The 21302-nt window shown below is 35.1% G+C and overlaps 1 protein-coding gene across 10 annotated transcripts in view; it reads left to right on the top strand.

Annotated features, from left to right (window-relative positions):
• The window catches only part of DZIP3 (DAZ interacting zinc finger protein 3), a 109504-nt gene that overhangs the window by 53129 nt on the left and 35073 nt on the right, over positions 1–21302 (top strand). For 8 of the 10 annotated variants that reach the window (XM_044251344.1, XM_044251345.1, XM_044251341.1 and 5 more), the window contains 6 exons: positions 58–110; positions 11382–11458; positions 13133–13750; positions 15502–15534; positions 16449–16618; positions 17437–17481. In XM_044251344.1, coding sequence (XP_044107279.1) covers positions 58–110; positions 11382–11458; positions 13133–13750; positions 15502–15534; positions 16449–16618; positions 17437–17481 — 996 coding nt within the window. The remainder of the gene's footprint in view (positions 1–57; positions 111–11381; positions 11459–13132; positions 13751–15501; positions 15535–16448; positions 16619–17436; positions 17482–21302) is intronic. The other 2 variants (XM_044251349.1, XM_044251350.1) reach the window with 2 other exon arrangements.

Here is a 21302-nt window from a genome sequence, read left to right on the forward strand (position 1 = left end):
TAAAGAATTTTGAAAATTGAACTACTTTAGGGTTATTTTTTTTTCCATCACTTGCAGTTTGAAGTTGTGAGAAAGGATGAATATATAACCATTGAAAATTTAGGAGCAAGGTAAGCTTGAAATAAAATATTCTTTTTCCTGAGCATGTATATATTTTTCACTTGCTGCTTTTTTCTGTTTCTGTTCACTTGTTGGAGCTCCATTAAGTTTAAAGTAGTATTAGTTGTATGAAAAAATTGTATTTGGTTGACATTTATTTCCCACTCTTTCCCCACTTCGTAGACTTTTAAATTCTAAAGTAAAGAATAAATTATATGGATACTTTTCCCTGAAGTATGAACATAATCCTTTCCTAAAAACAAAATGTTTTTCTTAAAGCTATTTAAATTAGGTTGTTTTGGTATGAAAACTTTCTCCTAGCTTTCAAAACTCATCCAAGCTTGTCTAACAATTAGAATTCTCCAATTTCTTGGATGAGAAAATTATATTGCAGAGGAAGATACAGTATAAGCTGGGAACTCAAAAGAGGTAAAGAGCATTCTTGCTATTGAAATTAGAGATTTCATATAAAATGTTCTCCTAATTCATTGATTCTCTTTTCTTCTACTGCAAGTATAAATTTCAACTATTCTTCAGTCTACCAGGAATATGGCATTGATATCTAAGACGTCAGTTTTCCTCCATGTGCTAATGAAAACCCAAGTCTTTCTCTCTAGCACAGGTTCCATTCCTAAAACCTAGATCTATCTACTGGCATACTAAATAGCTCCACTTTTGCTTTCCAAAAATATCCATTGTTCAACGTTCCCACAAATGGACTTGCAGTCTTTCTTCCCAACACTGCTCTGTAAGTTTTTTTAAGTCTAGTCAATTCAGCTTCTTAAAAATACTGTAAATGCCTCCCTTACTTCTGCTCCAATATTTGCATTAAACTAAATGAAGTTATTATTTCTCACTTGGAATTCTGAAACAGCTTCTAAACTGGCCTTTTTGTCCCTAGCTTTACCTTTCTTCACTTCTGTTCTTCACATAGACATCAAGAATACTTCTCAGAAATGAAAATTGAACTATATCACTTCATTTAAAAATCTTTTCAGAAGCTTCTCATTGCTCTTAATTTAGTTCAGTTTCTTAGGTTGGCTCTTCAGACACCTTTGTCACTGCTGTACTCACTAGAGTCATCTCTCATTATTCTTTTCTTACTATATGTGCACCAACTATTACTGGGCTTCTTTTACTCCTTAGGTATGCCATCTATTTGACCTCCAGGCCTTGCTTGGATATTCTATTCCTTCAGCTTTGCCAATTAAAATTTTTGGAAACCCTTATTTTCATTAGATTAGGTGTTTTGTTTTGTTTTGTTTTTTTATCACGTGTTCCCTTTACTTCTATCAAAAAATTTACCATTGGGGTACCTGGGTGGCTCAGTGGATTAAGCCTCTGCCTTCGGCTCAGGTCATGACCCCGGGTCCTGGGATCTAGCCCTGCATAGGGCTCTCTGCTCAGCAGGGAGCCTACTTCCCTTCCTCTCTCTGCCTGCCTCTCTGCTTATTTGTGATCTCTGTCTGTCAAATATATAAATAAAATCTTTGAAAAAAAAGAAGGAAAAAAAAATTACCATTGACCATGGAACAGCACGGGGGCTAGGGGTGCTGACCCTGCCTGCCCCCCACAATCAAAAATTTGCATGTAATTTTTGACTCCCCCAAACCCAACAGGCTACTAACAGCCTATTGTTGACTAGAAGCGTTACTGATGGCATAAACAGCCAATTACGCATATATTGTATATATATTATATACTATATTATTAAAGTAAGCTAGAGAAAAAAATGTTACTAAGAAAATCATAAGAAAGAGAATATGTATTTATAGTACTATACTGAGTTTACAAAAAAAAAATCCATGTATAAGTTCAAACCCATGTTCAGTTCAAAGGTCAGCTATACTAAGTTTTATTGTACTTTCTTGGTTGTCTTCTCCATCTGACTGTATCCTCCTTGAAGGCAAGCGCTTTATCTTGCTTACTATTATATTCCTAGTACATAGCATAATGCCATGTGGGTGCCTGACATATAGCCGGCACCCAATAAATACATGACAGATGTAGAGGTTCTGCATTCCATTATTCTGCAATGGGTGTGTTACTTTTGTTTTGACAGTCAATTAACTTGGATATGAACTGTGAACTCTTTTGGGGGTGGGCAGTGGTTCTAGTCTCAGTTGAGATCTTTACCTTCATCTGAGCTGCTTTGACTCTGTTCCATCCATAGATAATTCGGCAGTCAGAGGTCTGACTAGAAACTATTGGAGATCTCTTCTCTGACTCTTTCCCTTTTGGGATTCCCCCCACTCTCTTAAGTAGCCATAGTTCCCTGGCCTCAATTTTCTGGTCCCTGTAGTCTGGGAGACTTGTTTTCCACCAGACTATACCTAGCTCCAGGTTAAAAGCTCTAAGCTAGGTGAACTACTGACATTTCATCCAGTTCTCTCCTCCTCTCCCCTGAGCGTGTACCCTCTCAGCAAAGTTGGTCTTTTCTTTCTACTCTCAGTGCCTCAGGGAGCTGCTTTTTATAATTTTCCCAGGTTTTAAGTTGTTTACTGTGAGAGAATCCTCTGGTAACTGGATCTCAGTTGCCAAATTGGAGGAGCTACTTCATGGGGTTTTATGCATGAATAATAGGATGGTTATTTTTTTTTAACTCTAAGATGCTTTATTGTTATTAAAATATATTTGAGGAAAAGCTCACAAAATATAAATGCAATGTTTAATAGTTATTATACAGCAAACACTCTTGTGTCCCTACCCAAGTTAGTAGGATTTTGCCACCACTCCAGAAGCACTCCCTGTGGCTGTTTCCCGTTCCTCAACTCCTCACCTTCTCTCTAGGTAACTGTTATCCTGACCATCACAGTCATCCCTTTCTTGGTCTTTTTTATAAAAATGTCATCTATAAGTGCATTTCTAAGGACTGAAGTTCTTTTTTTTTTTTTTTAAGATTTTATTTATTTATTTGAGAGAGAGAGAGAACATGAGATGGGAGAAGGTCAGAGGGAGAAGCAGACTCCCCACAGAGCTGGGAGCCTGATGCGGGACTCTATCCTGGGACTCCGGGATCATAACCTGAGCTGAAGGCAGTTGCTTAACCTATTACTAACCAGCTGAGCCACCCAGGGGCCCTAAACACTGAAGTTCTTTTTATAGGTCAGATTTTTCAAGCTACAGTTTATATACAGTAAAATTAACTCTTTAGAAATAAACATGTAAATGAATTTCTTTGTATACAGTTGGATAACCACTACCATGATCAAGATACAGACTATTTTTATCTTCCCAAAAAGTTTCCCCCAAATCTCTTTTTCAGTCATTCCCTTCTCCCAACCTCTAAACCTGGGTAACCATTTGTATGCTGTCTGTTCTGATAATACGCTTTTTACTGACAGTCCTTTAGTAGGAAAACCTTTTGCATCTGAACTTTTTCACTTAGCATAATGCTTTTGAGATTCATCCATGTTATTGCATGTATCACTATAGTTTATTTTTGTCTATTGCTGAGTAGTTTTCCATTGTATAGATGTACCACAACTTATTTATGCATTCAACAGCTGATAACATTTGAGTTGTCTCTGGTCTCGGCTATTGTGAATAAAGCTGCTATAAATACTCACATATATGAAAGCATATAGACATATGCTTTCATTTCTTTTGTGCAAATTCCTAGGAGCAGGAGCACTGAGTCATATGGTATATGTTTAAGGTTAAAGAAACTAAGCCGAATGGTTTTCAAAGCAGCTGTACATTTTATCATTCTCACCAGCAATATAGGAGAGTTCTAGTTTCTCTGCAGGTGTGTAATAGTATATTATTGTGGTCTTAATTTGCATTTGCCTAATGACTAATGAAGTTGAATATCTTTTCATGTGTTTGTTTGCCACCCATATATTTTCTTTGATGAATTATCTTTCTAATTTTTTGCCAATTTTTTCCATTGGATTGTTTGTTTTATTTTGAGCTGTAAGATTTCTTTATATATTCCAGATAAAAGTTCTTTATCTAAAATGTATTTTAAAAATATTTTATCCCAGTCCATGGCATGTCTTTTTATTTTCTAAGAGGTATCTTTCAAAAAGCACAAATTAATAATTTCAGTAAAGTCTTATGTTTCTTTTATTCTTAATGCTTTCTGTGTTTTAAGAAAAATTTTTCCACCCACAAATCAAAAGATTTTCTCCTATATTTTTTCTAAGTTTTAAGTTTTTAGGTTTTACAGATTTATAATCCATTTTCAAGTTAAGTTTTGCAGATGGTGTGACATAAGGGTCAAGGTTCGTTCTGTCACATTTATATATGTATATATATGTAATCTATAGATTATGTATATTATCCGTCTGAACTCATTTTTGTGTTCCATTCATTTGTTTATCTGTCCATTTGCTAATAACATACTTTGTTACTATGGCTTTGTGTTATCTTGTGAAATTAGGTGGTGTGAGTTCAACTTGGTCTTATTTCTCAAAACCATTTTTTTTTAAATTTTTTTAAATTTTTTAATGATTTTTTTATTTTTATTTTTATTTTTTTTCCAATTTATTTATTTTCAGAAAAACCGTATTCATTATTTTTTCACCACACCCAGTGCTCCATGCAATCCGTGCCCTCTATAATACCCACCACCTGGTACCCCAACCTCCCACCCCCCCGCCACTTCAAACCCTTCAGATTGTTTTTCAGAGTCCATAGTCTCTCGTGGTTCACCTCCCCTTTCAATTTACCCCAACTCCCTTCTCCTCTCTAACACCCCTTGTCCTCTATGCTATTTGTTATGCTCCACAAATAAGTGAAACCATATGATAATTGACTCTCTCTGCTTGACTTATTTCACTCAGCATAATCTCGTCCAGTCCCGTCCATGTTGCTACAAAAGTTGGGTATTCATCCTTTCTGATGGAGGCATAATACTCCATAGTGTATATGGACCACATCTTCCTTATCCATTTGTCTGTTGAAGGGCATCTTGGTTCTTTCCATAGTTTGGCGACTGTGGCCATTGCTGCTATAAACATTGGGGTACAGATGGCCCTTCTTTTCATGACATCTGTATCCTTAGGGTAAATACCCAGGAGTGCAATTGCAGGGTCATAGGGAAGCTCTATTTTTAATTTCTTGAGGAATCTCCACACTGTTCTCCAAAGAGGCTGCACTAACTTGCATTCCCACCAACAGTGTAAGAGGTCAAAACCATTTTTTTTTTCTGTTCTAGATCTTTTGCTGTTTTATAATAAATCTAAGAAATACCTTATAAAATTTTCCAACCTTTTTGCTGGGATTTTGATTGGGATTATGTTGAATCTGTAGATCAATTTGGGAATGATTTGCATCTTAACAATATTGAGGCTTCCCATCCATGAACATGAATTATAATTTCATTTAATTGTATCTTCTTTGATGTCTCACAGGAATGTTGTATAGCTTTCTGTGTACAGTCCTGTAAATATTTTGTCAGATTGTTCCCATGTATTTGTTTTTTTATGCTGTTGCAAGTGATATTTTTTAAATTTTAATTTTTAGTTATTATATAGAGTTGTATATACTGAACATGTGTCCTGTGATTTGGTATTTAGTGATTCTAATATCATTTTGTAGATTCTTTGAGGTTTTCTATGGATTATCATATCATCTGTAGCTAAGGACAACTTTATTTCTTTTTTCCGGTTTATATGCTTTGCGTTTATTTTTCTTTACTTACTGCACTGGTTAGGTCCTCTGATACAATGTTAAATATAGATGGTGAGAGCAGACCTCATTGTCTTTTCTAGATCATAGGGAGAAGACCACTTTTCTCCATTTAATATGTTGTTAGCTGTAGATTATAGTTGACCTTTTTTTAAGTTGAAGAAACTCTTGTTTTCCTAGTTTTCTGAAAATTTTGATCATGAATTGGTATTGAATTAATGCTTCTCTGCATGCATTGAGATGATCGTTTTTTTTTTCTTATTCTTTCTTTTTTTTTGTTAATATGCTGAATTACATACACTTATTTTTTTTTCTGTGTATCTCTGTGTGTGTGTGTGTGTGTGTGTGTGCGCTCCAGGATTCATTGTTTGCACCATACCCAGTGCTGCACGCAATATTACTCTCCTTAATACCCACCACCAGGCTCACCTATCTCCCCCTCCTCCTCCCAAAACCCTAAGTTTGTTTCTCAGAGTCCACAGTTTCTCATGCTTCATCTCCCTCTCCAATTTCCCCCAATTCACTTTTTCTTTCTTTCTTGTAATGTCCTCCATGTTATTCCTTATGCTCCACAAGTAAGTGAAACCATATGATAATTGACTCTCACTGCTTGACTTTTTTCACTCAGCATAATCTCCTCCAGACCTGTCCATGTTGATACAAAAGTTGGGTATTGCAACATATTTCAACATCCTTTCTGATGGAGGCATAATACTCCATTGTGTATATGGACCATATCTTTTTTTTTTTAATTTATTTTCAGCATAACAGTATTCATTATTTTTGCACCACACCCGGTGCTGTATGCAATCTGTGACCATATCTTCTTTATCCATTCATCTATTGAAGGGCATCTTGGCTTTTTACACAGTTTGGTGATTATGGCCATTGCTGCTATGAACATTTGGGTACAGATGACCCTTCTTTTCACTATATCTTTGGGGTAAATAGCCAGTATTTTGGGGTAAATACCCAGTAATGCAATTGCAGGGTCATAGGGTAGCTCTATTTTTAATTTCTTAAGGAATCTCCACACTATTTTCCAAAGCAGCTGCACCAACTTGCATTTCCACCAACAGTGTAAGAAGGTTCCCCTTTCTCCACATCCTCTCCAACATTTGTTGTTTCTTGCCCTATTAATTTTGGCCATTCTAACTGGTATAAGGTGGTATCTCCATGTGGTTTTGATTTGAATCTGCCTGATGACTAATGTTGATGAAGATTTTTTCATGTGTCTGTGAGCCATTTCTTCTTTGAAGAAGAAGTGTCTGTTCATGTCTTCTGCCCATTTTTTGACCTGTTTTTTGAGTGTTGAGTTTGAGGAGTTCTTTATAGGTCTTGGATATCAGCCCTTTGTCTGTAGTGTCATTTGAGAATATCTTCTCCCATTCTGTGGGTTGCCTTTGTTTTGTTGACTGTTTCCTTTGCTGGACAGAAGCTTTCAGTCTTGATGAAGTTCCAAAAGTTCATTTTTACTTTTGTTTCCTTTGCCTTTGGAGACATATCTTGAAAGAAGTTGCTGTGGCCAATGTTGAAGAGGTTACTGCCAGGTTCTCCTCTAGGATTTTGATAGATTCATGCCTCATGTTAAGGTCTTTTATCCATTTTGAGTTTATCTCTGTGTATGGTGTAAGAGAATGGACGAGTTTCATTCTTCTGTAAATAGCTGTTCAGTTTTCCCAGCACCATTTATTGAAGAGACTGTCTTTTTTCCACTGGATATTTTTTCCTGCTTTGTCGAAGATTATTTGACTAAAGAATACTTTTATGGAACCAGAAAAGACCCTGAATTGCTAAGAAAATGTTGAAAAAGAAAAAACTGGGGGCATCACATTGCCTGATTTCAAGCTTTACTACAAAGCTGGGATCACCAAGACACATGGTATATGCACTTATTTTGAAATGCTTTATCAACCTTGCTTTCCTGGGATGAATAACAATTGCTCATGATCTATTTATCTTTTACATATTGCTGCTTTTTTTTCCTATAAGAAATCTTAAAAATAAAGAAGTTTAAGATTTATTTATTAGAGCATACATGGGACGGTTGGTGGGCAGAGAGGCAGTGGAAGAGGGACAGAATCTCAAACAGACGCCCTGTTGAATGTGAAGCCCCACACAGGACTTGATTCCAGGACCCTGAGATAATGACCTGAGCCGAAATCAAGAATCAGACGTTTAACCAACTGAGCCACCCAGGTGCCCTTTTCCTAGCTTTTTAAAGATATAACATTATGTAAATTTAAGGTGTACAAAGTGTTGATTTGATATACATATATATTGTGAAATGATTACCACAGTAAGGTTAGTTAACTGTGTGAGGTGATGGATGCATTAACATTTTGTGTGTGTGTGTGTATGTGATGAGAACTTTTAAGATTGACTTTCTGGGGCTCCTGGGTGGCTCCAGTTAGTTGAGCATCAGACTCTTGGTTTCAGCGAGGGTTGTCATCTCTGGGGGTCATGGAATCAAGGCCCATGTTGGGTTCTATGGAATCTGCTGGAGGTTATCTCTCTCTCCTTCTCCCTCTGCTTCTCCCCTGTTCACACGCATGCTCCCTCTCTCCCTAGAATAAATCAATAAAATCTTAAAAAAAAAGGGGGGGGATGCCTGGGTGGCTCAGTTGGTTAAGCGGCTGCCTTCGGCTCAGGTCATGATCCCAGCATCCTGGGATTGAGTCCCACATCAGGCTCCTTGCTCAGCGGGGAGCCTGCCTCTCCCTCTGCCTCTGCTGCCACTCTGCCTGCCTGTGCGCTCTCTCTCTGGCAAATAAAGAAATAAAATCTTTAAAAAAAAAAAAAAGGCACCTACTTTCTTAACTTTCGAGTATACAAACAGTATTGTTAACTATGGTAACTGTGCTGCACACTGGAATTGGATCCCCAGTTTGTACTGTTTGACCCCCTTTCTCATTTTTCCCACATCCTCATCCTTGGCAACCATTATTCCACTTTCTGTTTTTGTGAGTTCAGGGTATTTTTAACTCCCACATATATGTGAGATCATATCGTATTTGATCTGTCTGGCTTATAGCTCACACATATATGTGAGATCATATAGTATTTGATCTGTCTGGCTTATTTCACTGAGCATAATGCTCTCCAGATTCATCCATGTGGTCACAAGTGGCTGGATTTCCTTTTTTTTTTTAATAGCTGAATAGTACTCCCGTGTGTGTGTGTGTGTGTGTGTGTGTGTGTATGTATGGTGTGTGTATAAGTCATATTTTTTTATCCATTCATCCATGATAGACATTCAGTTTGTTTTCATGTCTTAGCTATTGTAAATAATACTAAAGTGAACATGGGGATATAAATATCTCTTCAAGCTAAAGATTTCATTTCCTTCGGGTGTATAATATATACCCAACAGTGAGGTTGCTGGCTCAATTCTGTTTTTAATTTTTGAGGGCCCCCCATACTGTTTCCCCTAGTAGCTGTATCAATTTACATTCCTACCAACAGTGCATAAGGATTCCCATTTCTCCATAACCTGGCCAACACTCGTTATCTTTTGTGTTTTTAATAATAGCTACTCTTAATAGGTGTGAGGTGATCTCTCATTGTAGTTTTGATTTTCATTTTCTGGATGATTAATGATATTGAGCACCTTTTCATGTACCTGTCAGTCATTTTATGTCTTCTTTGGATTAATATGTTTGCATTTATTTACCTCAACCTACATATATCTGTATTTAAAGAGAGTTTTTATAGACAGCATAGGACTTGCTTCTTTATATCCAACTTGACAATGTCTGTCTGTTAAATTGGAATATATATTCCATATAAATTTGCTGTAGTTGAGCGGTGCCTGGCTAGCTTAGTCGGTAGAGCATGAGACTCTTAAATTTTCTATAGTTATTGATATGGTTGAATTCAAATCTATCATCTTCCTGGTTGTTTTCAGTTTTCCCCATCTGTTTTATTTATTGGGTGTTTTCCTTTTCTTGCTTTCTTCTTGTGATCTGAGACATATAATACACATTTTTAACTTTTCTTTAAATTGTGTTAGTCACCATAAAATACATCATTAGTTTTTGATGCAGTGTTCCAAGATTCATTGTTTATGTGCAACATCCAGTGCTCCATGCAATATGTGCCCTCCTTAGTACCTACTACCAGGTTCACCCATCCTCCTACCCCTCTTCCCCTCTAAAACCCTCAGTTTGTTTCTTGGAGTCCACAGTCTCTTTTTTTTTTTTAAGATTTTATTTATTTATTTGTCAGAGAGAGAGGGAGAGAGAGCGAGCACAGGCAGACAGAGAGGCAGGCAGAGGCAGAGGGAGAAGCAGGCTCCCCGCCGAGCAAGGAGCCCGATATGGGGGAGTCCACAGTCTCTTATGGCTCATCTCCCCCTCTGATTTCCCCCAATTCGCTTTCATTTTTAACTTTTCAAAGTCCATTTTCAAAAACTGTATCACAGAGCATGTATGAACCTTATCATATGTTTCCATTTCTTCCCATCTTTTGTGCTATTGTTGTCATGTTTTATTTCTAGATATAAATTCCATAATGTATTGTTACTTATAATTTAATTTTTTTCTGTTTTAAACTTTATATACATTTAAACACTTGTGTTTTTTATGCTTATCTATACATTATTTGTGTGATGCATTCTTTTTATAGTTTTTCCATTTTATTGCTATAATTTTATTGTATGTCTGTACTACTTTAATTACACTGGTAGATATATGGGTTATTTCTGAATTCCAGCTGTAGCAAATAGGGCTATGATGAACATGCTTGGACATGTGTCCAAATGTATATGTACAGAAAGTTTTCCAGAATCTATACCTAGGAGTAGAACTGGTTAGGCCCTCTGTCCTTATCTTCAACTTTAGTAGGTTTTGCTGAACTGTTTGCTACAGTGGTTTTACCAATTGACACTCCCACCACCAAAATTCCTTTTACTCAGTATCTTCACCAGTAATTCATACTGTTAGAGTTAAAAATGTTTCCAGCATAGTGGATGGTTGGCAGTGTTATGGTGCTGGAGATAAAGTAGTTAACAGCAAGCACCACCAAAATCTCTGTCCTCATTAAACATTCTGTGGTGGTATTGTCCCATTTTTGTTTTGTTTTCTGTGGGAAAGTTCATCTCAGTGCCAAGTCTCAAGTTTCTCATCTGTTTTATGGCAACGTTTACTTAGTGTTTCATTTATTTAATAAATTTTGCTACTTTTAACCTCATTTTTTTTCTAGTTATTTGTATTGCTGTTATGCTGGTTTCTTCATTGCTGCCTTCTTTTTTTCTTTTTATATCACTAGTCATTGAATGAGTTGAATTTCCTTGGAATAATGATTGGTAGAAAGATCTTATGTTGGAGAGGGGTCCCAACCGAGCTATAGATTTGCTGTTTTTTTAGCAATGTTTCTGCTGCCATACAGCCTTTTTACAAATAAGCTAGTCACATGATTTTTTTTTCTTTTTTGGTGTGAAATCTAGCAAATCTATTTTTCTCATAATTCCAATGAAAATGACAATGTGAGGTTGGTGCATTTTGTTTGTTCATTCCCTTTTCTCTTTTGTTTTTAAGTTTTTCCAGGAGAAGGAGGGAAAGAAAGTGCTTACTTACTTAGCCATGCTGATGCCAGAAATCTTGACTGACTTTGTTATTAACTATAACTTAATTTTTTTCTACTTGCAGTTATAAAAAGTTAATGTCTCTGAAAATTACCGATACTGATATAAGACCGAAGATCAGTTTAAAATTTAGTACAAAAGGTACTGTTTTATTCTTCTATGCCTCCTCTTGAAAACCGTATTAAAAGTTTTGACTTGTTCTGTACAGTATCGTGCCATTAACAACCATGTGCTTTTGTTTGTCATTCACTGGGCTTGGGTTTACACTAAGTGAGCATCACTTGGCATAGGCTGGAATTCATGGACAGAAATCAGCAGGTGTGTGGGTTTAATATTACCGTGGCATCCTGTAGAGAAGTTTGTTAGGTCTATTGTATATAAAACTGTCACTACCCAGTAAGATTGGACTCCAGCAGGTGTTACCTACCAACATCTCTTCTTGTTGCATTCCCTTTTAATAGAGCTAAAATTTTGGGCTCAAAGCCAAGTAGTCTAAACTTAGGTGCCAGCTGTTCAGCAGTATGCTAAGAAATGCCAGCCACTTAGCACTTGGATACTTTCGGGCTCCTACTCCCATGGAAGAATAGTTTGGTGCCAGTCCTTCTTGGTAGGGGGAAATGAATGTTCTTGATCCCAGTTAGCGTCTTATTTGGCCACTGAGAGAAAGCTCCTTGGGCCTTTTGCTTTGTAACCTTGCTTGCTTCCACAGTGTGTCAAGTACATCAAATAAGAATATTAGTTTTAAAATTTCTCAAAACATAGAATCATGAAGGATAAAATAATAAAGCTGCATTTTATAATAAATACATATTTGGATACTTATATTAAAATATACCATCATATATCAAGTTCTTATTACTTTCTAATTCATCTCAGTCTACTCTCCTTCTTTGGAGGTGCTGTTAAACTAGGAAAATACAAAGTAGTTCATTCTCATGTTTTATTCCATTTCATTGATGAAATATCTTAATAATAAACTTAATAAACTTAGTCATTAATTTGTTTTTTGAGAGGGTAAGAACATCATCATCAGGTCAGCATGTCTGAAACTTTAATATATATTTAAATCATCTGGTGATTTTGTTAAAACATAGGTGCCAATTCAGTAGCTCTGGGTTGGGGGTGGTGGTGGGAGGGATGCTAAGATTCTGAATTTCTAAGAGGCTCCCTTACGGATGCCGCTGCTGGCCTGTGGACTACACTTCCAGTAGTAAGGCATTAAGTAACTTAATATTTTTTGATAAAGCTTTGTACTGTCTAATATGGTAGCCACTAGCCATATGTGGCTATTTAAATTAATAAAAATTAGATAAAATTCAGTTTCAGTTCCTTTGTCAAAAAAGCAGCTTTTCTGGTGTTCAGTGGCTAGTAGACCAAATCTTAAGACATTTTTATCACAGAAAGTTTTACTGGACAGTGCTGATTAAGATAAAAGTAGTTGCTTAAATAAAGTATAATTAAACACTGGCAGTTACCATTCTTGAGAGTCTTCAGAATTTTCAAAGGCTTAATACTTTTTATGCCATTTGGTTGCCAAAGCTCACTTACTTGAACAAAACCCTGGATGGTTGAAAGGCTTCTGTGTTATTAGTCTTTGTGATTACTTTTACTTGGGAATATATTGTTTTTGTTGGGATTTTTTGACAGCTAGACAGCAGCATGCTTATTGAGCACTGGCTATGGCAAAGCACTGTATTGTACTTCATTCTTTTGGAATAGTCCCTATCCTACAGGAGCTTAGGATGTAATACAAGAGACCACATGGAAAAAGAGCATTAATGTGGAATGTTTTGACTTCTCAAAATTCATTTTCAGATGAAATGCCTATCTTCAAACTTGATTATAATTATTTCTATCACCTGCTTCATATAATTATCATTTCTGGTACTGACATTGTCCGGCAAATATTTGATGAGGCTATGCCACCCCCTCTTTTGAAAAAAGAGCTTCTTATACACAAGAATGTGCTGGAACCCTACTACAACCATCTTTGGACCAATCACCCTTTGGGTGGAGCATGGCATCTGCTTTATCCCCCAAACAAGGAGCTACCACAGTCCAAACAGTTTGACTTGTACCTCCTCTTAGCTCTCATAAAGCATTTGAATGTATTCCCTGCACCCAAAAAAGGCTGGAATATGGAACCAACATCTTCTGATCTCTCTAAGTCTGCAGACATCTTGAGGCTGTGCAAATACAGGGATATCCTCCTTAGTGAGATTTTGATGAATGGTCTCACTGAGTCACAATTCAATTCAATTTGGAAAAAAGTTTCAGATATTCTCCTGCGCCTCGGGATGAAGCAAGAGGATATTGAGAAAGTGAAGGAGAATCCCATTGAGAATATCTCCCTCGATTACCATCAACTGTCCATCTACCTAGGCATACCAGTACCAGAAATCATCCAGAGGATGTTATCCTGCTATCAACAAGGTATAAAATACTTACTTACTTCACCTGGTAAATCTTCACTGAGTATCTGCCATGTGCCAGACACAGGGCTAAGGGCAGGAGATTCAGTGAATTCACATTCTTGGGAGGATAGACTCATCAAGAAACTCATAAAAATCATAGTGCTAGAAATGTTCCAGAATACCATGGGAAATCCTACCCTAAGAGAGTCCAAGAAAACCTTTCTGGAGAGTGTAATATTTAAAGAATTTTTAAATGACATGTAAAAATTAGCCCAGTGAAGAAGACGGAGAAGGACATTTCAGAAGGAAACAAGAATAAAGGTATAGAAACATAGAAATGTATTATAATGCAGGAACTAAAAAGTTTTGCCTTATTGAGATCAAAGTAGGGGAAAGTTAACAATTCAAGAGGATTTCTCTTGACTTGTTGAGTTTTTGTTTTTAGAAAGGAATTGTTGAAGGTTATCACTACTATAAAATTAAGGAAAACCATGGAAAACAGGTTCCATGTGTTTCAAGGATACACCTGGGGTATATGTTTTCTCCTACTTTCCAGCAGAACCAAGATACGTAGTTTAAAAGTTTGATAGCTGTCCATTGGCCATGCCCATGAGTAATTTCAAACAAACAAACAAACAATGTTTATGCAAGTATTCAAGGTCAGCAATAGCCCTTCCCGGACATTGTCTCTTGATATAGGAAAGACTTTGTATCTCCTCTTCAACATTCCTGGATAGCTTCTCATTTGCCATCACGGAGAATTGAGTTCAAGGCATCTCAGCATCACTGAAACCTGTACTGTGCTATTTTGGGTGACTTTACCTAGTCCCAGGTTATTAGTTGTATTACCTAGTGAGCAGCTGATGACAACACTAATATTATGTAACCATACAGCTTAGTAGGTGTCTAGTAATTGCTGAACTGGTCCAGATTTTCTGTAGAGATAATTTCTAGGCCCCAATAACAATCCTTTTACTAAGGTTCTGGGATACCATTATGTTTTCCTGCTTAATCCTTTAAGAGCTTTCTTTGAGCATAAAAGAAGAAAATGCTGACTTTCATGATTTGAGAAAGTCATGCAAGAACCCGTGACTTAAAATAAGAGACTTTTTTTTACATTTACTTTATTGAGATGTTTAATAACAAATGAGAATAAAGGTAATATTTGGGAAATACTTGAGCACTGAATAAATTCGAAGCATTTCAGGCAGTCTGTTCTCACTTTTGTAGACTGAAAAACTTCCAAGTCTTTTTAATAGAGGCTATCCTAGTATCTTCTGTCTCTTTCCTAGTAGTTATTACAATTGCTATTTTCATTTGTTTGGTTAATATCCACTGTTTCCACTAAATCACTGTAAAGGTTGTTTTATTTCTTCATCATCCAATATCTAGAGCCGAATAGGGCCTGATGCATTGTAGGTGCTTAATAAATATTAATGGGCAAGAAAGAAGACCGATCAGGATAATTCATATTGCTAAAAAAAAATGCTCAAACTTTCAATGGAGGTCTACTTCATAATTGACTATTATTACTTCATTACCTTAGACTTCTTAAATTATAAGAATGTGCATTATCTACTATGAACTATAAAAATTTTGTTTTCTTTTTCTAAACTTGAGTTTATAACCTCATGTTATAATTAGCTTCCAGTTAGTTATAAAAGTTATTGGTGCAGTGTAAAAATTTTCTGACTTTTCTTAGTCCCAGTCAGATATTTTTTGGTTGCATTTGCAGTTGTACATCTTAAATTTTTTCTTTATGTATCATAGGAATTGCTCTACAGTCAATAACAGGCAGTCAACGTAAGTATGTTTAAAAACAAAGTGCCTGGGTGACCTTTCAACTTGGGACAGCTAGGGGATACTTCTAGGCATTTTATTTGGTCAGATAAACTATATGATAAACTATAATTGTTTGTTGTTATAAGCTTGGAAAATCATGTGGTCATATTACTACTGGTCAGCTGAATGTAGTATGAGCCTTTTACTCTGCTTTGGTCTTAGAGCATGTGCTGCAGGATTTACCCAATATAGTTTGTTAACTTTTTAACACATTGGACACTTACACAGGCAGAAATGTCTACCTGCTTGCTCTACCTGCTCATATATGCTAATCTTTAGCTTATGTAGCTTTTATCTGGTTAATTATCCATTGTTAAACTATATATACTCTTTTTGCCAAGTGGTAAATTGCTGATTTTTTTAATTTCCATTTTTGTGCTCTTTGTGCGTGTGTGTTTTTTTAATGCAATTCATATTGTGCAAGTAAAATTATACATGAGAAAACAACACCATGGGTTTTGTTTGGAGTAAAATTATACTTAAACAATAAAAATGTTTAAGTTAGAAATAAAGAATGTTCATTATCCTAAAATCATACTTGTTGCAGTATTAAGGTCAATGTCAGGATCCTCAAAAACTTAGTATTTAGAGTCGACTTAAGTTCTAGATTATCTAATAGTTAGAGTCTACTTGAGATAATAGTAAAGTATCTTAGCATTTGGCTTTGTACTGATTGGTTCTAGGCTAGTATCTGTGCTTATCTGGTCATTGACAAATGGGCATTTCATTTTCATCTAGTAATGGAACAGAGTAAGATATCTTCTATTTCTGTTCCTGGGATGGTGTTTTATTAGGGGGAGAGATATGTTTATAATAGTGATGAGGCAAAAACTGTATGCAGCCCGATTTTGAGTGTTTTTATTTTTAACATTTAGGTATTGAAATAGAAGAGTTACAGAATGAGGAAGAAGAACTAAGTCCACCCCTCATGGAGTACAATATAAACGTGAAATCAAACCCTGAAATACAGTTAGCAGAAATGAATAAAGATGGAGCATCGATACCCAGTGAATCTTCAACAGAATCTGTTAAAGATCTCCAGGAAGTATAAGCTCTCATTAATATTTAAATTAGAACTTAATCAGGGCCTTTAGTTTGTTGCATGTGCTATACTTACAGCATCCCAGATGATTTTAGTTTATGTTTATCATAGTCTTTACATAGAGCTTGAATTGGAATGCTTCTTTCCCTGGTACTTCTTCCAAAATCTTTCCTGCCTTAACCTTTTTTTTTTTTTTTTTCTGCCTTAACCGTTTATTTTGCCAGCATTTACTGACCACTTGTTATGTGCCGGACACTATGCTAGATTTATGAACATGTTTCTTCATCCTGAGTAATTGGGAGTTAATAGAAAGTAGAAGAAAGCATAATGGGGAATAGAAGAAGAGAGAAAGAAGCAAACAGGGATATTTATATTTCAGTGCCATTTGCACAAGGGTAGAATTAAAATCATGCAGGATGGTATTACTGTATTTCTTCAACAGTTATTATATGGTCACTAAATTACTCCCAGACTTAATTTTTCCTCTTATGGACTTGAATATGTTGATTTTTTTAAAGTCCTTTCCTCCTTTGTTGCTCATGCATGCACATATGAAAATGAGGACCTCTGAGCTTTTTTTTCTATAGCCTATCCATTGATATGTTATCCCTTTATAGATAAATGAATTCTCAAGAGCAGGAGACTGAGATTGAAATCAAAGTGAAAATGAAAATAATTTTCTGTAGAATCTAGGAAGAGAATGTGATATTTAATATTAGAAGATAAAAGACTTCAGTGGTTAAAGGAAATATATTTTGCAAAATAACTTATTGTGTATTTTGAATTGCATATTAATTGATTTTTTTTTTTTTTTTGGTCAGGTTAAGAGTAAACCAAAGAAAAAGAAAAAGACTAAGAATAAAAAGGTAAGTGACTGTATTAGCATTATAATAGAGGTATGTCTAATTATGAACACTTAGATTTAATACATGGATTCACTGTTAGAACTTAAAATTAATTCAAGTAGACATAAAGCATAAATGACTTAGAAATATCAAGAGTTTATTGAATATGTGGCTATAGAGAAGTTTATATATATATTAGATCTTGATTGATTTAAACTCATAGTATATCCTATTTCACTTGCCTAAATCGTAATTACACATTTAAATAGACAAATGAGAAACTGAAGTAGTTATTTGGAAATTTCACTAATTTCTGCATACCACTCTCATTTTAAAAATGCCTACTCAGTGTTTGAAAAACTGCTTCTCATCATATTTTTAGTGATACATTCAGATGCATTTTTCAAAACCTTAATAAATGTTGATTTTCTTTTTTGTGTCCAAGACTCTCAATAATGCAATAATGTATAAAAATGGTACAAATTCAGGAAGCTTCATTCATTCCTTTTCTTTATTTTGCCAGTTGCAAAATAAAACAACTTCTTGTTACTGTCTATAGCAGTTTTAGCAAAAAACTCTTAATTGCTTGGAAAATTACAAAGGAAAGTTGAGTCTTGTTTTTGGCTTAATTTTTTATTTAACTATGACTATATTTCTGGGGCGATTTTATTATTGTTGTTCAGAGCAAAACTGAAGGGAGGTTTTCCATGTATCTCTGACCCTCACACATGAATAACTTTCCCCATTATCAACATCCCCCAGTAGAGTGGTACATTTGTTACAGTTCTTTAACCTACATTGACATATCATGATTACCAAAGTTCCTTTACAGTTTGGTTCACTCTTTATGTTTGTAGATTCCTATGAATTTGGACTCAAGAGGTTTTTGTTGTTGTTGTTTTTATCAAGCATAGAGCTACCCATTATGCTTTGCAAACTTTATAGTGAAAAAAAAAGTGTTATTTTCTGGCCTGAAACATCTACTTAAAATCTAGATGTACTCTGTAGATTATATAATAAATTCAGTGAGAATATCCCCAACTACAATCTTGTAAGCCCCTATTACCTAGTCTTTTGGGAGTATATACAGATTTTAATCATAAATGAAATTTAACACAATGAAGGGAAAGTTATAAAACACTTTGGTGAAGAACAAAATAAAGGTTATTTATGCTCTGATCAATAAAATATCATTATTATTTCCATATTTGTAACCAGCATTTTTTATAACTTACCATTTTATTCAAAAGTTATTTTGAAAATTAAGTTATATTTTTTAAAAGATGAATAAGAAGACTGACTTTTCAAACAATGAATGTTGGAACACTACATCAAAAACTAATGAAAACTAATTATATGGTGACTAACCACATAATTAAAAAAAATTTTTAATGAAAAAAAAAGAAAAAAAATTTTAAAAAAAGGCTTATTTTTAGGCAATCCTTGCATGACAAAACACAATCTGGTCTTTTATTTTAGTTGATATTTTTAAATTTTTGACAAACTTAATAAATTCACGTCTAATACTTCATAAAGCTGGCCAAGTAAATGCACAGCTGTCAGACCAAAGGTACATAGTTTGTTTCTTCCAAAAAATTAAAATATGGTTACTCAGATTCTCAATTTTAGTTAAATGTAGAAAGTCCCACTTTTATGTCAAATTGAAATTAAATAGGGAGTAAACACAAATGGAAATAAATGTAAACACAGCTCAGAACTTCACATGCTAGTAATACTGAAAATCTTATTAAATGTCAGGTTTTTTTTTTAAATTTTATTTATTTATATGACAGACAGAGATCACAAGTAGGCAGAAAATCAGGCAGAGAGAGAGAGAGAGGAGGAAGCAGGCTCCCCGCTGAGCAGAAAGCCTGATGCAGGGCTCGATCCCAGAACCCTGAGATCATGACCTGAGCCGAAGGCAGAGGCTTTAACCCACTGAGCCACCCAGGCACCCCAAATGTCAGGATTTTTTTTATTGTTTATAACAACCTAAGTTTTTTTCTCCAATTTATTTTATTAGAAGAAGATGAGATACTTTGAAGATAATTTTATCAAGATAAGATTTGAACATTAAAAGAGAGATCTTATATCTTCTTTATCTAAATTTTAAAGTATATGACCTAAAAATGCTGAGATTTTTACATAGTACTGTTTTACAGAAATTGTCTTATTAATATACTTCGTTATTGTAGGTACAAAGAATTTTCTAGTTACAGTGTAAGCAACCTGTTGTAAAAAGCTAACTCAATCACGTTCTCTAATCAGGAGTTTTCCTCATGAAAAATTCTAGCAGAAATTAGCTTGTGTTAAGCAGAATAAGAACAAAGTCCCTATGAATGAAGATGTGTCCTCTGTTAATGATATGTTTTGATTTGTTTTGCAATATCTCTACCTAACATTGGTTGAAGTCCTACAAAGATCTATCAGAGACTCTGGAAGAATATGATAAAAAGTAAAATTTGTATAGCAAATAGAGGGGACAGTACAGATAACTTGTAACTAGTAGATAGACTTTGTAGTCACTCTTTCTTCATTTAGGAATTTCGTATTCAGCCTCTAATATATTCAAATTATAAATAAGTCTTTTGGGAGTTAAGTAGGTCCTCCTTCCTATTCCCATCCAGGGGAATTAAGGGTTAAGGATGGAAAAGGGAAGTAAAGCAGATGGCAGAAGAATAGAAGCCTTTGGGAAAAAAAGAAACCTGGCAGGAAGTAAATCTAGCCCTTCAAATTGGGTGTACTCTCTACAGGAGAGAAGTTGCTGAGATGAATGTCGAATAGACTGATAAATGTGTTGACAAAAAGTTGTCATGGGAAGACCTAAAAAGTTCCAAAAATTAATCAGCTATACTAGGTGTTCATTATGAACAACGAGATGTCTTTCCATTCAGTTATTCAGGTACACTGAAACCAAGGTGGGAGTTGATAATTCTAAATCATAGAATCAGATTGGCACTGGACATAGATCAGACACTGAAATGCAAAAATTCTCTTAATATAAAGAAATAAAGCAAAACAAATCGTGAAATTTGTGGGGAAGACCCTGAAGTTTCTTGTAAATAAGAGGTAGTAGTAGAAGTTAATACTCTAATTTATATAAAAGTAATTAGGGGCGCCTGGGTGGCTCAGTGGGTTAAAACCTCTGCCTTCAGCTCAGGTCATGATTCTGGGGTCCTGGGATCGAGCCCCACATTGGGCTTTCTGCTTGGCGGGGAGCCTGCTTCCTCCTCTCTCTCTCTCTCTCTCTCTGCCTGCCTCTCTGCCTACTTGTGATCTCTGTCAAATAAATAAATAAAATCTTAAAAAAAAAAGTAATTAAACTCTTAATAGAAGGGTAATATATAAAAGTAATTAATACTCTTAATTAGTATGTGTTGTCATTGATATTACCTTTATATATTATGTTGCCTTTTTAATTTTACTTTAATGAACTTAAAGTTCAGAGTTTTTTAACATTTAACATTTTTTAACATTGTGATCTTCCTAACACTTCTTTTTCTGTAAGATTTCTTAATATAACAGTCTGCTTTTACCTTATGTGTAGATTTTTCAAGAACTCTTGTAGTTAGTATAGTATTCTATAAAGGAGAATTACATATACTCTGTCCCAAGATTACCAGTAGGTGCAAACACAGCTTCAGTACTTATTTCCAATATCTGAATCACTAATTTTTAAGTTGTTTCATGAGTCAGTGGTAGATTACAAAATCAACTTAGTGGGTCACAACTACCATTGTATAAAATAGATAGAATTAGTAGGAATAAAAAAAGCTTCAGAATTCATCACATAGTGTCTTAGTTCAGGCAGCTATAACAAACTGCCATGGACTAGGTGGTTT

The sequence above is a fragment of the Neovison vison genome, chromosome 6 (assembly GCF_020171115.1).
Source record: "Neovison vison isolate M4711 chromosome 6, ASM_NN_V1, whole genome shotgun sequence".
Taxonomy (NCBI): Eukaryota; Metazoa; Chordata; class Mammalia; order Carnivora; family Mustelidae; genus Neogale; species Neogale vison.